Source organism: Sminthopsis crassicaudata, chromosome 2, assembly GCF_048593235.1.
Source record: "Sminthopsis crassicaudata isolate SCR6 chromosome 2, ASM4859323v1, whole genome shotgun sequence".
NCBI lineage: Eukaryota > Metazoa > Chordata > Mammalia > Dasyuromorphia > Dasyuridae > Sminthopsis > Sminthopsis crassicaudata.
The window spans coordinates 60,900,316-60,920,644 of NC_133618.1; the positions used below are offsets into that span (position 1 = coordinate 60,900,316).

The 20,329-nt window shown below is 34.2% G+C and overlaps 1 protein-coding gene across 1 annotated transcript in view; it reads left to right on the plus strand.

Annotated features, from left to right (window-relative positions):
- Positions 1 to 20,329, plus strand: part of DYNC1LI2 (dynein cytoplasmic 1 light intermediate chain 2) — a 48,572-nt gene that overhangs the window by 15,423 nt on the left and 12,820 nt on the right. The window contains exons 5-7 of the mRNA XM_074286539.1: positions 1,128 to 1,297; positions 12,533 to 12,626; positions 14,823 to 14,958. Of these exons, the coding sequence (XP_074142640.1) occupies positions 1,128 to 1,297; positions 12,533 to 12,626; positions 14,823 to 14,958 (400 nt within the window). The remainder of the gene's footprint in view (positions 1 to 1,127; positions 1,298 to 12,532; positions 12,627 to 14,822; positions 14,959 to 20,329) is intronic.

Genomic DNA, 20,329 nt, shown 5'->3' on the forward strand with positions numbered 1-20,329 from the left:
ATTTGGCAGCCTGTCTTTCTGGCATGAGAGAGGAGGAGTGTGAGGTAGTAAAAAGAACATAGGATTGATGGTTGAGAGCTAGATTGTTTTAATTTTTGTCACTTTGGCTAAGTCACTTCCCCTTTTCCAACCTTGGTTCTTTTGTACTGTAGGGCTAGACGCTCTCTAATGTTTTATGATATGTGCATCCTTTAACCCTCTTCATTTGTTCCATATTTAGATCAAAATGCTCTGAGCCTAAGTGATGATGCTATTTTCTGTCTGTGGTTGCTTAGTTATTTTGGTTAAATCACTGCTAATGAGGCTGAGATCATAGGTTTGATTCCCCACAATAACTATTTCAGAAAATTCTTCCCATTGTTTAATAAGCTGTATTGGGAGAAAGTGGAAAATTCTATACAATACACTCTCGATTTGGTTAAATTTCTCTAAGGAATTGCTATATTTATGAGAGGACAGCTTATTATCTGGTTACTGCAAATTACAAAGAATAGTAATTTAAATAATAGGCCTTAGTAGATTGTAGGATTTAGGGCAAGGAGTCATTGTCCAGCCCTTTCAGTTGACAGGTAAGGAAACTGAGTATACTAGGCTAAGAGTTTTCCATCTCATTATTTACATACAGCAGGGATGATATATGTATACATTCAGCTCTGTTCTTTAGTATGTAAATACTATAGCAGTTTAGCAGTTGTATAGCAAACTTCAAGTAGAACTTCTGACTGGTGTGATATAAAAGAGTTTCAATATTTTGGTCATTTAAAAGATTGGTACCTTATAAGCAGTTTAATTAATTATCCATGATATTTTGAAAATCTGAACTACTTAAATGTTAACATTGCTGGCTTTAAAATACACATTATAAAAAAAAACTAAACTATATGGGAAATATGCTCAGTGGTGTGTTTTCAGTAATCAGAAAGAGTTGCAATGAGGATGTCTGGGAATATGCCTGTGTTGCTCTGAAATGATAGAGTTCTAACTGAATTATTTAAATTTTGCAGTCTTCATTGATGTTCTCTAATCTGATTTTCTTGGGAAGTGGGAAGGAGGGGTGGTTTAATTTTCCAGGGCTTACTACTTAAAAGGCATCTAATTTATTGTTAAAAATGTGTTGTCTTTTATAGTTGTGAAGGATTTTCAAGAGTATGTGGAACCTGAGGAAGGCTATCAAGGCTCACCACAAAGGAGAGGACCTCTAGCTTCAGCACAAGATGGTGAAAATGTTACCTTACCACTTGGAGACAACATGCTCACACATAATCTTGGCATCCCGGTCTTGGTTGTTTGCACAAAGGTGAGGATTAAAGTATTACTTGCCTTTATGGTTCTCCAGTAAAACTCACTTGACAATGAGTTCTTTTTAAACTTGTATATAAATAGATGAATTGCTATAACTGAGAAAAATACTTAGATCAGAATCAATGACTAGAAGTTAAAGAAAAATGATTTTCGTGTAATAGAACAAAGAATTTCTAAACAGTTAAATCTGTACCACATTAGAATGGACTGCTTCAGTGGCTGGTGAGTCTTGACACAGGAAATATACAGTGACAGTTGGGTAGCCATTTTGAGGTATAAATTGTAGTGTTTCTAGGAATTTGATTAAATGGGAATTCTATGCTTCTGTCATTTGGTTTAGGGTCCTTGCTTTGCCACTAACTAGTTTTATGATCTTATTAATCCAATTAGCTTCTCTGACTTTGAGTGCTCATCTTTAAAATAACGCTGATCCTTCTGCTCTCACAGTAGACTTGTTAAAAGCAGAAAATTATGAAGAAAATTTCTTTAAAAGCCCTTTGTAAAATGCTACTCTACAAATGCTCTATAAACTGTTACAGCTCAAAGTTATGTTACTAATGGGAATGGAGTCCAGAACTATTTTCACATATCCTTGATGTAGTTCCCTTGATACAATGTCCTTAAGGACAGGGACCACATCTTTTTTTCTCTTTTTATTTTTCTCTTGTTTGAAGCACAGTGCTTACATGTGACATATGACAGGTGCTTAAGAAATAGTTGTTGAATGGATGGTTGAAATACTCATTTTCATTCAGTAAACCAAGTCAATAGCCTTGAACTAAAAGTAGGTAATTTATATTTTAAAAGGACTGATCAGTCAGGCATTTATTTAGTGCCTTCTATATGCCAGATATTGTGCTGGGAATACAAAAACAAATTAATTGAAAATCTTGCCCTTAAGGAGCTTACATTCTGTCATGGGACACAATATGTTATATGATAAGACTTTTCAGATTGGTTGGGGCTGGTTTGTAAAGGTAGTTTTTATTTGATCCTAGATTTACTAAGTAGTCACTGAAGTTTGAATAGAACATGATCAGACCTACACTTTAGAATCAGCACTCTGAAAGCTATGTGAACATAGGAAGGAAACTTGAAGTGGGAAGATCAATTAGGAACTTAATGGAATAGTCCAGAAGCAGTGGTGGCCTAATAAAGGATCTTGCTCTGCAAGTAGAGAACTGGACAGTTAGAAGATTTAACAACTCTGTGGCTCTGTGAAGTGAGGAAGACTGAGAATTCTAGAAGTCTAAGATAGTGAACCTTTAAGATTGGAAGCATACACAGTAATGCCTTAAACAGAAATCAGGGAAATTTGTAAAAGGTAGAGTTTTATGGGAAAGATGAGTTTGTGGTGTTTATGAGACTTCCAGTTTGTTATATTCAATAGGTACTTAATGATGCAACATTTGAGAGAGTCTGAGACTGAGTATAAAGAAAGATCCAAGAGTTTTCTGTCTAAAGATGATTATTAAACTTAGGAATTGAAGTTACCAATGACAGAGTATAAAGAGAGGAAGGGATCGGGACTGAGCCTTGGAAGATAACCATAGTTAGGGGCCATAATGGATGAAGAGCCTTCAAAGGAAACTGAGGAATGTTCAGGTAGATAGGAAGAAAACCGAAGCAAAGAGAGTGTACAGGAGTTCAGGGTTATTCAGTGTCATATGCTGCTTCAGAAAGGTCAAGAATGGTGAGGATAAGTACAGGTCTTTGGATTCAACAATTGGGATCATTAGTATTTTTGGAGTATTGAGGTTGAGAGCTAAACTGCAAGTCAGAAATGTTTGAAAGGAGAGGAATTGAAGGTAGATAGTCACTTAATGAATGGTCATTTAGTGATATGGTCAAAGTTTTGGAGGATTGGTCCAGTTCATTTCTTTGTCTTCAGTTCTTTGTTATCTTTGCAGGGAACAGGCTATTGGATTTTAGTTTTGTGTGAGCAGTAGAAGAATATCAAGTTTTCAGTGTGTTTATATTTGCAGCTGAGAAAATAGGTCACTTAGAGTCAGAATTGCAATTTAATTCAGCACAGGTAGATGCAATCTCAGTCTGATCCGTATTCAAATTATGAATCATATTTTACAATATCCGTGATAAGTGGTAATTGAGTCTCCATATACAATGTTTGGAACTTTTGCTTGGGTTATTCCATTCTACTGTTAAGACAGTTCTCTTATTAGATTTCTACATAATTTTAAACCCAACAGAAGTTGATTTAAGAATTGAAAATTGTTCTTGTTTCTTTGCATACAGTGTTTTGTGGCACTTGTTCGATTTATTTATGAGTCCTAGTAGACTTCATTATATTCAGCAGATATTTTTCCAAAAAATCATATGTAAATCAAATTCTATTTTAAATGTTTTAAGCTCATTAAGGCAACTTCCCTTTAGAGATTACCCATTTCAAAAGAAGACTACTTTTGTAATATGAATTCATTTTATTCATTAATTTAATTGTTTAATGTTAATGTGCTTATTCATTTCAACCTGCCTATACTTACTCCCTTCTTGAAGCTTCAATACAGAATGATAGAGATCCCAAGACCTTGTCAGGAGTGTAAAATCTGGCGAACCCTGCCGTGAGGGGAGGGACACCAGTATGGGCCTATGATGGATATATCTCCTTGCTAATATTGGTGTTATTAATGATGGGATTGCCTCAGAACGTAGCAGCATGCTCTGTCCGGCTGTCCTTGACAGCTTTTGAAGAATACCTAAGCCAAGATGGTATATACTCTCACTACTGACAGACTTCTAAGTGATAATAAATAATTCCACATTCATGATACCCAATTGAAATTTTTTTAGCATCAACTCAATCAATGTAAGATCTTGTGCATGCATTTAAAAAGCTTAAATTATATCTTCCTGGCTATACTTTAAAGTGTAACCAGGAAGATAACACAGGACCACCAATAACTTAATCAACAGATAGAAACAAGATACTGTGAAAGGTGCATGGTGGAGCAGAGCATCCCTGCCTGGAAAGATTCTTAGAACTTCAATTCTGATTTGCCTCTGTTACCTAAAAGTAGAGTATAGAAAGTCATTCTGTTTCTTTGAAGTTTCTAGTTCAGCAACTTATGCTGAGAATATTGGTCATCACTGACACTCATGAAAATTAAGTAAATATCTGGGAATATTTACAAAGCATATTTCTTGTCTGTCTGCCTTACTACTATGACTCTTGACCTCATAGCCTACAGAAACACCCTCCCTTTCCCTCTTTCTCCCACACCATCCAATAATGTATTGTGAATTAAATAGAAACCAATATAGAAGATAAGTGAATTCTGATCCTGTCATAGTGACATAGGAGTCCATAGACAATCTGTTGAAGGAACTGGGCATCTGCTTGCATTTTTGTTAATAGACATTTCTTTCCAAAGAAGAGGAAATAGCTGTTTGTTTTCCTCAGGATAATGATGTGTAATTATAACAATAATGACAAAAACATGTAAAACACTTTAAAATTTCCAGAGTGCTTCAAAAATGTCTCATCCTTACAACAGCTTTGGGAATGGGTACTTTTATTATCTATATTTTATAGATAGTTGAGGAAACTGAGGCAGAAGGAAGTTATGTGACTTGTCAGGGTCGCTGGAATGAATGTAGATTGTAGACTCCCAATTTAGTGGTCTCTCCATGTGCTGCCAGCTGCCCTAAGGAAAGAGGCCAAAGCAATAAGAATAGGAATGATGGGTGATTTCCCTATGGAGATGCCCAGACATTGACTCTGTTTTATCTGGAAGCAGGAGTTATGCAGAGTGATTAATTAGGTCACTGATGACAGCTTCCCACTTCTGATGTTTTAAATGGTCACAAGTGATAATGCTAGAAGAGATCTGGAAAACATTGCTAAGGCTTAAGAGACTGAAGGCCTTAGTGGTCTATTCAGATTTTCATTACTGTTGTTGATCAAAAAATAATTGCTTCACAGGAGAGAAGCAGATAGGTGAAATTGCTGGTTAATAAACTAGATGGACCATGGTTAAAAATATAGGCGTGTAGGGACAGAGTGTACAAGGACTGGTAAAATTGTATTTGCCTGGAGAAAGTTGTAAAACTAAATCCGGGATAAGAAAGGACTAGAGAAAAAACTTCCTTCATATCTCTACCTAGTTAAATGTTAATAAGAGTAACTGGGATATAAGAACAGCAGAAAAAAAATCCAGAAGTTTTCAGGGAATGATCCAAGAAAGCACTAAAGCCTGTGGCTTCTGTTGTCCATCTACAAATGTATAAAATATGAATGACAAGCAGGCTGATGTAGAAATAATAATACATGGAAGCAAAGTTTTACTACATGGATGTCCACGAAACTAGGTGGGATGGGACCTTGGTTGGACTATGGCTCTGAAAAACTATTTCATTATCCAAAGGAATTGGGTAAAAGAGAATAGTGGAATAAATGTATATGTTAAGAAAAATCAGAGGAGCATAGTGGAGAGGATTTGGATTAAAATTGCCAAGGGAATCATGTTTGTAGACTGTAAACCAATCATCATGAGTTTATTAAGTGCCTACCATATATTAGGCATGGTGCTAAAGTTTTAGGAATGCAAAGACTAAAAGTAGAATTGCTACTTTGTTTTTCTTTGTTTTTCTCATTGTTGAAAATGGCCACATCCATCAGAATTGATCACCATATAGTATTGTTGTTGAAGTATATAATGATCTCCTGGGTCCTACTCATTTCATTCAGCTTCAGTTCATGTAAGTCTCTCCAGGCCTTTATGAAATCATCCTATTGGTCATTTCTTACATAACAATAATATTCCATAATATTCATATATCACAATTTATTCAGCCAATCTCCAATTGATGGGCATCCACATAGTTTCCAGTTTCTGGCCACCACAAGAGGGCTGCCACAAACATAGACTTGCTACTTTCAAGAAGTTGACATTGCACTTGGGAAAATAACGTGTACATATATAAATAAATCCAAAATATAACTGAAATATAAGGAAGTGCTAATAGATGGAGAAAGACCCATGTAGGAATGACATTTCAGCTGAATTTTGAAGGAAATTAGAAATATTTTTGCTGATTATTTTTTGTTTGTACATTGCATTCTTTCCTACATATATCCCTCTCCTTCCCTACTCAGTAAGCCATTCATTGCAACAAAAGGCTGTATTTTCTGGGTGTGGTTGAGGAGAAGAGAGAAAGGGTCAAAGATGGGAAGAAGAGACACATACGAAGGACATCAGTTTGTGCAGAGCAAAAGTGTCATTCTTGGCTCCTGTAGAAGTCCTGGGTGCCCAGGACCAGTTTCAGTTGTAATTGGGAAATTCTTAAGAAAAGAGATGCAAAAGCAATATAGTTTAGATAATGTTGATTTTCTATATCAGGGTACAGCTGCCAATACCTAAAATGTTTCAGTTTAAATCTTACTCTGTAGGCCTAGAGTTTAGGATGTATGAGATGGATTAATGTCCATTATAGGTTGGTTAGAATCCTATTGTGAAGGGCTTTCAATGCATGAAGAATGTATAGTTTAGCCTAGTGGCAATAGAGCCTATAGAGCTTTTGAATTAGGGGAGTGACTTAATCAGACCTTTGTTTTAGAAAAATCATTTTAGCAACTGTATGAAGGATATATTAAACAATTAAATTAAATACATATAAATCTACAAAAAGGCTTTGGCAGTAGTCCAGGGGAGAGGTGATGAAGGACTCAACTGGAGTGGTACCTAGGTGAGTCAAGAGATCTAGTTGGAAATGTCTAGTAGGCAGGATGATAGAGGAATGAGACTCAAAGAAAAACATTAGGGCTTACATAAATATTATCTGAGGATATTCTATTTAATTCATGAAAGAGGATTTTTGAGAAAGAAGAGGGCCCACAGTGGAATCCTGGAGTATACCCAGAAGTAAAGCACAGATCATAGATCCAGCAAAGGAAACTGAAAAGAAGCAGTCATAGAGGATGTGAACAAGAGAGAATAGTGTCATGAAAACCTAAACAAGAAAGTATATCTCAGAGGAAAAGGTGATTAGCAGTGTCAGATGCTACAGACAATTCAAGGAAGATGATTGAAAAAAGGACTTTGGATTTGGCAGTCAATAATTGAGAATTTTGGAGAAAGTATTTTTAGTTGAATAAAATGTTTAGAAGCCAAATTACAAGAACACCTAGACAAAGGAAATAGGTAAAGAGTTGGAAAACAATCCTGCTACAGAGAGCTGTGATATAGTAGTCCATTATCTGGATATTTCTTAGAATATCTTCTCTGCTAAAAGTGCTGTAATAATTTCCTATTCCTAAAAGTGTAGGAAGTAATAAAAGGAATTGTTATATTAGATTTGATTTTCATCAATAAAGGAAAAATTGATTGCTTAAATTAAAATCAGTTTGTGTCAGGATAGAACATAGTTTGACATGCACTATGATTTTGGGAAAGCAGATTTCAGATAATTCAGATAGAATAGGTAAGAGTTTTTGGTCTAAAATCTCATGGGGAAAATCATCTCAGGAACTCCCAAATATAAAGGACTGTTGACTTAAGGAAACTGAAGTTATTGATCAACTTAGAATTTTTTTTTTTTAATTGGACAAGTAATAGGATTTATACCAAATTAGGGTAGATTATTATAAGAATTGTATTTGGTGTTCAGAATATATATATATATTCTGGTGGATGGTAAGGTAAGATTTAGGTGCTTTACCCTTAATATACTTCTGTTTTCTCTGACAAGAATCATGATCTTTGTTCTGAAAAGGATAAAGCAAAAATGTAGGATAAATTTTAAAAGGTCTGCGGGATTCCATGGCCTGAAATTCTACAGCATCAGAAGGATGAAAATTGCTTAAGAATTAAATTCTGAAGATTCGAAAAGAAATGATTCTGATATAGCTTGTCTAAAGATGCCAATATGAATATATGGGGAACTTGTTTACAAACTTGGGTTTTTAAAAAGCATATACAAAAAATGGAGGTAAAGGTAAAAGATGAATAAAAAATTACAGAATAATCTTGTGAGAATAGGGTCAAAACAGCCTGGGATGATAGAAGTCCCTGCTATTGAGACAAGTGAGTTCTTGAACCTAGTAGTTCTGCACTGCAGCTGACATCCAAGCTAAGTTTAGCATTCATGTAGTGAGCTCCCAGAATGCCTGAACCACTGGATAGCCTTGAAAGGGATGAGCTGGAGCAGATGAATGTTAGAGACTTTACTTTTGATATGTACACCATGTCAGCTGGTAGGGTGGACCCAGGAGGCAAAAAGGGGCTTGGCCTCTGAGGCAGGAGGTTGTGTCTTAGAACACAACCTTAGGTGTTAGAACTTTTCTTAGGAAATAGCACTAACTCCAGGTATCTCCTTTCTGTGGAACCACCAATGCAGTGCTGAGTGGGGTAGGCACAAGGTAATCCCAGAAGAGAGTGGGTATAATTGGTCAGTTTTGCCAGTTATAGGCAAGAAAAAGGATGCAGAGAGAGACACACAGAGACATACATACACTTGCTCTTGCCTTCCTGCTAACCCTTGTTGAGTTTTTCAATAAAAAACAGACATTGGTACTTTAACATCAATCTCATCTCCATGTCTATCCAGGGAATATTGGTATGTATGGCCCTGGCAATTAGTAGCCTCTGAGGGAGAGGTTACAGGTGAGGTGAGAAGTGAGGTTAGTTAGATGAGTCCTTCACTACACTTCTGGCCAAGAAAGGACTTTCTAACAGAGTAGTACCCAAGTGGAATGATTGCCTCAATTAGTGTGCTCAGGTCTATAAGCAAAACCTAGCTAACTTTGTGCCATAAATTCTTTTCAAACATAAGTTGAATGGTACTCAAAGCTAGTTCAGTAAAGTTAGAAATATTATTGCAGTATATTGCAAATACATGCTTTTCCAAAGGGCTATCAAACTATGCATATCCTTTGATCTAGCATTATCTTTACTAGGTCTGTATCCTAAAGATCATGATTTTCCCTTTGGAAAGGGACCCACATGTGCAAAAATTATTTGTAGCAATCATTTTTAAAATGGCAAGGAATTGAAAACTGAGTGGATGCCTATCAGTTGGAGAATGGCTGAATAAGTTAATATTATGGAATATTGTTGTTCTATAAGAAATGGTCAGCAGGATGATTTCAGAGAGGCCTGGAGAGAATTACATGAACTGATGCTAAGTAAAGTGAGCAGGACCAAGAGAACACTGTACACAGCAATAAGATTCATGTGATGATCACCTGTGATGGACATTGCTCTTTTAAACAATGAGGTGATTAAGGCCAATTCCAGTAGACTTGTGATGAAGAAAGCTATCTGCATTCAGAAAGAGAATTATGGGAACTGAATGTGGATCACAACATATTATTTTCATCTTTTTTGTTCTTAGTTGCTTATTTTCTTTTTTATTTTCTTTCTCATTTTTCCCCCCCTCTTTGATCTGATTTCTCATATGTAGCAAATTGTGGAAATATGTATAGATGAGTTACACATGTTTAACATTGGATTACTTGCTGTCTAAGGGAGGGAGAAAAAATTTGGAACACAAAGTTTTCAAGGGTGAATGTTGAAAATGAATATGCATATATTTTGAAAATAAAAAGTTAAAAAAAGGTAATTTTGGAATGTAAAGAAAAAAAAAATGCGTGCTTTTATCTTGGTAACTCTTTCCACTGGTATAATTTTTGAGTGGGCCAAAAAATTCATTCTTTGGGGATGAGTATCTCCATATTTAATTAATTTAATGAAGTCCTATCCATTACTCAAAACCTTTCCATTGGGGTAGAATCCTCCAGATTTAAGAGTCTTCTCTTAAGAGAATGCTAGATCAAGATCATACTAATAAGATATTAGAGGAAGATAATTGGAAATACTGAAGCTGATTAAATATTTGTAGGTGGCACATACTATATGAAATGTGATGAAAAGTTGAATAAATAATTTGATGCGGGAAGGGGAAAAATCTATACCATAAAAGGTCAAAAGACATTCTTCTAGGTAATAGCAGAAATAGAAAAATTCTGTAAAAGTCAATCTTAAAAAACAAAACAACAAAATATTCCTGAATTTTAAAGAGTGGAATAGAAAGAATTAAACAAAAAAGGAATAGTGAAATTTCAGAAGTAATTTGCTATTAGAATATTAATACCTTTGGTGTGTACCTTTGAGAAAAATTATAAATTCAAAATTATTTAACTCGCACTAACTTTAAATATAGTGTGAGTTAAATAATTTTGAATTTGTAATTTTTTAAAAAATCTAAAATACATTTTAAAATACATAGACACATTCACAGTATACTTCTGTATGTGTGTGTATGTAATAACAAGCATTTATTAAGACCTCATTATGCTGAGTGCTGGACTTGCAAATAATTTTATGTTATTGGAGTTGGAGGAGGTGAAGGGGGTAAGGAAGACAGTTCTTTTAAGGCTCTCAGAATATGGAAGCTCATCTTTTTGCAGGAAATTGGATTTATAGATTTCCTAAAGGTAGCATTTGTGATTGAATGATTTTTTAAAAAGCTGCCCCCTATTATTATGTCACTTCTTTCATTGTGCTAGTTCACTTTAAGGATGATATCAAAAAGTCACCTATTTATGTAAGAGATGTGATAGGAAGCTTTGTAGCAGTGTAAATTTTTTTTTTTTTTTTTTAAGTCAACAGCCAGTCATGATATGACAAGTAAATAGAACTTGAAATGGATTATTCAGGTTTGGCAGAAACTAGGCATTGATCAGTATTTATCAAGAAAAGGTCTAAATGGGTTCATGATTTAGACATAAAGGGTGATACTATAAGCAAGCAAATTAGGGAAACAAGGGATAATCTACCTTCAAGATCTGTGGAAAAGAAAGGGATTTATGGCCAAAAAGGAACCAGAAAAGTTTATGAAATGCAAAGTGAATTGAGTTATAAAATTAAATTATAAAATTTTTCTACAAGCAAAACCAATGCAGCCAAGGTAAGGGAAGCAGAAAACTAGGGGGAAAAATTCGAAAATATATGGAGAATTGACTCAAATTTATAAGGATACAGGCCATTCCCCAACTGATACATGGTCAAAAGATATAAATAGACAATTTTCAGATGAAGTAATTAAACCATTTTTAGTAATATAAAACAATCCTTTAAATCACTATTGATTAGAAAAATTCAAATTAAGACAACTCTGAAGTACCACTTCACAACTCTCAGATTGGCTAAAAATGATAGGAAAAGTTAATGATAAATGTTGGACAGGATGAGGGGAAATGGGGACAATGATTGTTAGTAGAATTGTGAACTGATCCAACCATTCTGTAAAACTGTGCATACCCTTTGATCCAGCAATGTCTCTACTGGGTGTGAATCCCAAAAAGATTTAAGAGTGAAGAAGACCCACATTGCAAAAATGTTTATAGCAGCTCTTTCAGAAACTGGAAACTGGGTGAATGCCCATCAATTGGAGAATGGCTGAATAAATTATGATATAAATGTTATGGAATACTATTCTATAAGAAACTTATAGCAGGATAATTTCAGAAACCTGGAGAGACTTACATGAACTGATGCTAAGTAAAGTGACAAGAATCAAGAGAAATTTTATACAGCAATAAGTTTAAGTGATGATCAGCGGTGATGGACTTGGCTCTTTTCAATAATGAAGTGATTCAAGGCAATTCCAATAGACTTGTGATGGAAAGCACCATCCATATCCAGAGAACTATAGAGACTAAATGTTGATCAAGGCATAGTATTTTTACTGTTTTTGTTGTTGGTGTTAGTTTGTTTTTTCTTTCTTGTGTTTTTCCTTTTGAGATGATTTTTCTTCCTCATATGTTTTAACTTATATCAAATTACTTGCTGTCTAGAAGATGGGGGAGGTGGGGAGAGGAAGAAAAATTTGGAACACAAGGTTTTGCAGAGGTGAATGTTGAAAACTCTTTGCAGTGTATTTGGAAAAATAAAAAACTTAATTATTAAAAGAGATTTTTTGAAAAACAGATTATGAATATTAGTAAAATATCAACCTCCAATCCAATAGTTCTCAGGGACTGACAGTATGAAATTTAAACTTTTTCACAATAATAACAAGGTATTTTAATGACCATCATAATAATTATCAATTGCTATTGCTTATATAAACAAAAAGATGTTGGGGGGTAGGGTGAGAAGTTGTCAGTAAGTTTTAAGAGTGTAAGGGAGTGCTGAAACCACAAAGCTTAAAAACTGCTATTCTAATCCTTTGCCTTCACTGGTTTTATTGTTTTTTGTTTTTTTTCTAGTGTGATGCAGTGAGTGTCCTAGAGAAGGAACATGACTATCGAGAAGAACACTTTGATTTCATTCAGTCACACATCCGTAAATTCTGCTTACAATGTATCCTCACTTAAGGCGGTGTCATTTTTGTATTTCCTCATTGTTTTTGTTTTCTAAGATGGCACATGGAAAATTGCATGGCTTAAAATAGCATAAGGTTAACTGTTTCTGTTACATAATTGCAGAACAGATGCTAATCTTACTTGGCAGAGTAAGGACTCTTTCACACCCCATGCAGATCCCCTAAAATCAAATGTAGCACTAGACATGTAACTTTTTAAAGACTCAGCTTTTTTCATCAGTTAAAACAGGAATAATAATAATACCTGTGCTCCAGACCTCAGGAAGCCCTCTCTCTCCCTCTGAGAGGGAAACACTTGGTAAACTGTACAGCACAATAGAAATGTAAAATATGGTGGCCATCTGAAAGATGGGAAGGAAGAGGAATTCAGAATCTCCTTCTAGAGAATAGGCTATTGTAATACTGAGTTATTTGGAGGCATTTCATTTATCACTGTAGAAAGCCAGCTTTTTTGATGGTATAATTTGGGTGATGACACATCATTGAGATATAAAGAGCTGACAATTCTGCTGCCAAATGTCATTTGAATTCTGTTATGTTTTAAAACTTAGCTTTTTTTCTGAAAATCAAACTTATATTTAGATCTAAATTATTAGTAGATGTGAATTTGGAGTCAGAAAGTTGGACATAAAAGCAGCTCTGATATTTCATCCTTTTGTGGCCAAGTCACTGTATTTCACTTTTTTCATCTCAAAGATAGAAATATTTCACCATATTAGATGACGGATTCCACCAGGAAACTTAGAAGCCTTAGATCTTCTTGAGTAGCTTATGGTATGTAAAGGAAATATAAAAGGAATACATAGATAAGCTTATTTCACAAAAATTTGAGAAGTTTTTGTTATTTATGTGTATGCAGTGGACTTGTCCTATCAGTAGGGACATAACCAAAAGTTTTTTTAACTGATAAATTTTACGAGATTTAAAAAGTAGGAAAATGAGCAGAGAAATCAACAACCAGAATCTAGCCAGAAGAACAAATTATTTCTTTGGCAAAAAGTTCACTTAAAGCTTATTTTTACTGTAGTTTTATACCATCAAAGCCAGTTTAAAACATGACATTAGTGTTATTTTCTGAGCAGCTAATTAATTAATTAATTAATTGGTTTATTTATTTATTTGCTTATTTATTCCCCTGAGGCTGGGGTTAAGTGACTTGCCCAGGGTCACACAGCTAGGAAGTGTTAAGTGTCTAAGACCACATTTGAACTCGGGCCCTCCTGAATTCAAGGCTGGTGCTCTATCCATCCATCTAGCTGGCCCATGAGTAGTGAATTTAAGGTAATAATATTAAATTCCTTTGGGGGAAAAACACATGATGGGGGTTTATACTCTACATAACTATATATTGTATCATTTACATATGTAGTTCTATCTAGCCATATGTACTATATATTTTTTATTGTATGCTAGAAATATGCAATTGTATATGCATATATGTTACATATTTCATTATTCCTCTATTGAAGCTCTACTAACATCCTTTACTATTGGATAATGGTAACTTTGAATTCTTGCAGTTTGTACCATTGGAGCTCTGGCTTTTAAATAGCCATTACTGGTGGTGTGTGTAGTCAAATAACATGGTGGCATGTTATTTGAGGACTGTTCTCATAAACTAAGAGTCTGAACTCTTCACCATAAAATTAGCCATCGGGTCAAAAATTTTAAGCACATGGTAACTTAAAAAGAGTATTTAGTTGATATTCAGTCTGCATATAGGACAGTCACACAGAAAAATACTGGATGCTTAGAATGTCAAAGTGTCTATGTGGTGTGTGTGTGTGTGTGTGTGTGTGTGTGTGTGTGTGTGTGTGTGTGTGTGTGTGTGTGTGTGTTTAGAAACCAGACCTTCCATTATTTTAACATCAGGATTGTTAGTGAAAAGATTCTTGATGTTTGGACAAGCAGCCATCATATACTTAAGAATTCTGATTTGGGATCCCAAATTTGAATTATAAATCCCTCAGCAAGTGGCTATGACTCATTCTAGTTTCATTTTAATGTTGTATGATTCTATAGTTTTTATTTTTTGATGTTTCAAAAATTCCAATGTTTGTCTCAGGGTCTCTGGATTAATAATTTAGGCTTATTTCTTTTTAGATGAGTTTTGATTGTGCATGCTTGATTTGAACATTTATACTCTCTCAGCTTTCCTTAAGCAAATTGAATAGATGGAGCTGCCTTGATTTACACATCAGTTAAGGAAGAAAAGAACCTTGACTTGTTGTACAAGTATATTGTACATAAAACATATGGTTTTCACTTCACCACACCTGCCTTAGTGGTGGAAAAGGATGCAGTTTTTATGTAAGTTCACTTAAAGGTGTTTTTTTCCTTTACATTTTAAATCTTTTTGTCCCTGTAAAGTGTGGTGTTTTTCTACTTATATTCATTCTACCTTCTGTTAGGCTACACATTCTACCTTCTGTTAAGCTACACAGAGGCTGTATTGTATCATGGACAGACCCCTAAACCAGGATCCAAAATAACTCGCTTTGTTTTTTGCTGATAACCAGTTATCAGGGGCCATTCCCTTCATTTAATCCTTAGTTTTCTCTATCTGTAAAATGAAGCTAATAGTCTACATAGTAGAATAAATGGAGTGAGACCCAGCTTCAACTCTCAACTACTGTGCTGTGACCCTGGGAGGAAAAGCCATTTCTTTCAGGGCCCTTAGAGTTTTAAATTCTTTGATTCATTATTTTTTGTACTCCCTACTTCACAAGACCATTGTAAGGATGAAATAAGTACTGTACGTGAAGAATATACTATTTATGAGCAAATTACTTTCAGGGTTGGTCAAGATAGTAGCTTCTCTCTTCTTGCTATCCAAGAGTGATTCATTCTTCTGCCTGCTTAGACCCTTAAAAATGATAGGTTAACTATAGTAAATATCAGTATATAGTCAATTTTTCTATGCATTTTCTTTAAATTTAAACAAATTAACGTTAGTGTACAAAATGTCACATTATTAGTCTCCTTCAAAATTATTTTTTGTCTTTTTTTTTTCCATTTACTTTTCTTCTGAGTCCTTTTTTTTTTATTTACTCTTCTGAGGTTATAATTAGTCTGTGCTATCATTTTGCAGTTTAACTTGTTTTGCAGTATTTCTTAAAAGTCCATATATTTTTATGCCATATTGGCTGTCTTAATCATGTAATCTTTCAATTTTATTTATTTGCCTCTATTGTTGAACAGTTGCTTTTAGTTTAATTTAGTTTTTTTTTTTTTTAATTACAAATGATATTTCTAAACATTTTTTAAAAGGTACTCCTTTTTTGTTTTTGATAACACATTCAAGGTTTGTTCAAGGAATTTTAGAGTTAGATGTGATTATTTTTTGTAGCTTTGCTGGTTACTAGCAGATTTCTTTTTTTCTCTCTTTCCTACAATTATTTTCTCCACAACCTACCAGCATTGGATTTTGTTGCTCTTAATTATTTTTGTCAGTTTGATGGATGTGGCAGTATCATCACTTTTACTAACCTTACTAATAATAAGGTTAAATATTTTTCTAAGGGATTATTAACAGTTCATGTTTCAATTTTTGAAAATTGTTCAGATCCTTCTACCATTTAGTCCTTAATAACAGTGGGAATCTCCTGTGTAAATTTTTTAAATATCTTATATATTTTAGATGTCAGGTTTTTATGTAATGTTTACCATGAATATGTTTTAACACCCCCCTTTTTTTTTTTTTCTTTTTTTTTTTAAATAATTGTAATTAAATTAATTCATTGAGGTTTTTGGTATAAGTTGGGGTTCTAAATCCATTCCTCTATGAAATGCTAACCAGTGTTGCTTAAGTAAATTTGTTGTGTAATAATATGTTAAGAACCTGAGATTTAATCTGTTATAGGCACTGACATATGCCACAGCCACTATCCAATGAGGATTCTTAGAATTGTGTTAGGCTCTAGTGAGTTGCCTATAGTCACATAATTCATAAATGCCATAGGGGAGATGTGAACCCAGGTCTTCCTGATTTCCAAGTGCAACTCTCTATCCAATACACTCCACTGCCTTGCTAAATACATGCAAACACAATACAACAATATAGTGCTAGGTGCACAAGGCTGTTTGAATATCAGAAAAAATGAGCAACATGGAGAGACAATGTAGTACAGTGAAAAGAGTTTCAGATTTTCAGAGTCAAAGGACCTGTGTTTGAATATTGATTCTGCCACTTCTGTGATCTCAGACATGTCACATTGTTAGGTTCCTCTTTAAATAAAAAGGAGTTGGGTCAGTAGGCTTCTAGGCCTACAATGTGAAAATTCAACGACAAAAATCTTTTCAGAACTTTTCTATCAATAGAAAAAAAACATAAAAAAATCATTTAATTTAAAAAATATATATCACAAGGAAAAGGCAAAAAGGGATTGTTTTCTTCAGCACAATAAAAAATTACCCAAGCCAATTTCTGACATAATTTGTAATGGAAAACCATTAGAAGACTTCCTTACTAAAAACACTACGCCTCACTTTTGTTTGGTGGTCTTAGAATTACTACAAGACAGAAAAAATATAGGGATTAATATTTTAAAATAAGCCAAAATATTATTTGCAGGTTACATAATAGCATGCTTGGAAAATCCATTTGTCTTGGCCAGAAATGGTCAATTTTGTAGTGTTATAGGATGTATGATTAATCCATTTAAAAAATCATTCCTATTGGAAAAAAAACTGGAATAGAATGAGCCTCTTACCCAGATTAGAAATCTGTATCTTATAAGAATTACCACAAAATGGTAATAACTGAAATAAAGTAAGAACTGAATAATTTGGTAACTATTGTGTTTGTCAGTGCAGTAATAATGGCTTTATATCCTTAATTTATTTAGATATTTAATGCAATAATCATCCCAGAGAGCATTGCATAGTAGAAGATTGGTTGCAGTTTGCAGTTTTTGAGGGAATTTCCTGACTGGTTATTCCCTATACTAATGAAATGGTAGCTACTAATCCCAAAAAAGTACTGTAAAACCTCTTCATAAAAGTGAATAAAATCATAATGAAATTTTAATGGAAATATAAAGAATTTTTAAAGAGAAACAGTGCAGAAACATTTTGATATTTCATTATGCTGAAACAAGCTGATGTTGGGGTGATCTTACACTATCAAACTTTAAAAACAGATTACAAAGTAGTCATTCTTCCCTTTCCTTGGCCTTTAAAAAAAAAAAAGCTCCTATTCTTGAGAGAAAAATTGACTACCGTTGCTTTCTGATAAATGATAAAAGATGATAGGAGATGGAATGTATACAAATGAATTTTGAAGGTTATGCTTGTCTTTTGTTTATCAATCTAAATTGATAAATTGGTTCTATCTGTATTTGGCAGTTCTTGTCCTTGTTCTTTACCATAAATTATTCCTAAAATATGGAGGCCTTCCTCTCTAGGTCTTTTCATGAACCTCTCCAATGGTTGATGCACTGCCTCTCTTTTCTCTCACTCTTGCCATAAGACTACTGAGTTTCTCATCCAGTCATATATTACTGTATATGTATATAATATGTAATATATTACAACAAAATTTGTCATTACTAATAGCTGTAGTCTACTCATTGCTGTCCCTTGCCCTTTGGTTCATTTGTGGTTTTTATTCTTTGAGTATTAGTTTATTTTTATGCACTTTTATTCAGGAGATATTCTTGCCAGACTATCAACTTTTAAAAACACCTCTTCTGATTCATTAGGGCCTTCAATAGGGCTATGCATAGGTGACTTGATACAGCATTTTTACAACAAAGTTGAAATAATCCTCTAGGAAGATTTGTATCTTGCATTTAGAGAAAGAGAAAAGGCATTTATTAAGCACCTACTTATACCAGATACTGTGCTAGGCACTTTAGAAATATTTCATTTGGTTCTCATAACAACCCTGTGAAGTTGTAGGTGCTATTATCTCCATTTTACAATTGAGAAAACTGAGGCAGATAGGGTCATACAACTAGAAAGTATCTGAAGTCAGATTTGAACCTGTCCCACTTCTGTATCCACTGTACCAACTAGCTTAGCTGCCTCAAACATTTTGGTAAGTTATGTTTGTTTTCATGTATTCTTTGAAATCTTCTATCAACAAAAAAATAAGCATTGAATATACCCAGAATTGTGCCTGGTCCTGTGCCAGGCAAGACAAATAGCCCCTACTTTGTTGAGAGTTTATTGACAGTCTCCATTAAAATAAATCTACTTACATTCTAGTATTCACTCCTGGGCTGATTTTTAAAATTATAGTTCAGAAAAAGTAGACATAAAGTCCTGTTAGTTAAACAACAAAAACATATAATTGTTAAATGTCATTTTCTAATTGTTCTAATCTACCATAGGACAAATGAAAGCCTAAGATAAGAGTAGTAGTCGCCAGTCAGGCCTGAGTGTCTGAATAGCATTTAATTTGTTTGAGTAAGAAAATAACTTACTAAGCCCACTGTAGATATGATCTGTCATACTGTTACCTTTGATCTCATTAGCAAGATATTGGCCAAGACTGGTCAAATGTGTTACTCTTTGTAAGGTCTCTATATCCCTATCACTTTAGGACATTGTATTTTCAGTTGTATTACAGTGGGGAAAGGCACTGGCACCATTCTTGGGACTCAGACGAAGTCTATACCTACCCCTAACACTTAGAAATATGTGACCCAGAGCAAGGCCTGTGATCCCAGGATTTAGAGTTGGCATAGACTTTACAAATCATCTGGTCCAATTCCTTTCTTGTATTGGGGAGGGTATGGAGGCCCTCTAGTGAATTAATGATTAGGCCCTGAGACTGCTGATACAGTGCCCTTTCCACCAAAACATCTTGCCATCTCAAAAAGAAATCACAGCTTCTTTAAAATAGCAGTGGTGATATCTGTAAGGCAATCAGGAAGATTATAAATAACTCCCTTAACTCCAAGCAAGGAGATTGGTTTCATAACCTTGCAAAGGAAACCACAATCAGGTCTTAATATGTTGCCTTAAATATATAATCCTAAGACTATTTTTGTACTGTTGTGTTCATTATGTGTATATTGTATGCATTAATTCATATTTATAACTTTGATCGTATTGAAATAAGGAAACTTTTATTAGTTTGCCTCCTGGGATCATATTATTTTCTAACATCAGATAGGTGTTTTGTATCTGCAATGTTCATTTTAAGGGAGTTGGAATGAAAGAAGGAACTCAAGGTTTTTTAAGCTTAAAAAGAGAACATTTCCAAGAGATATGATTACTGTAATGGGAAAGAATGATTAGCCTTATTCTTCTAGAATTGTAGGAGGTGTTATAGAAATGTAGCTTTCAACTTAGAATAAGGCAAAACTGCATAAAACTTGTTCCACAGTGGAACAAGCTGCTTCCCAGCTCCAGTATTCCTAATTGTCATGTGACCACTTTGGGCCTTGGTTTTATCTTCTGTAAAAGGCAGAGGCTGGGCTTGATTTCCAAGGGCTGTTCATTTCAAATGAAAGGTTCATATATATGGGCAATAGTGTATAGGTTAACCTGTAAAATACCATCCTCTGAGGATGCAAACTCCATCTGCTTAGTAATTTAGCTTTCATGTGGGGCAAATAAAACATCATTTTTGTCTTTATTTATATGGCATCTTCAATGCCATATAAATATTTGTTGAATTGAACTGAAATATACTCTTATGTTCCCTGAAAATATCAGGTGTTCAATGATC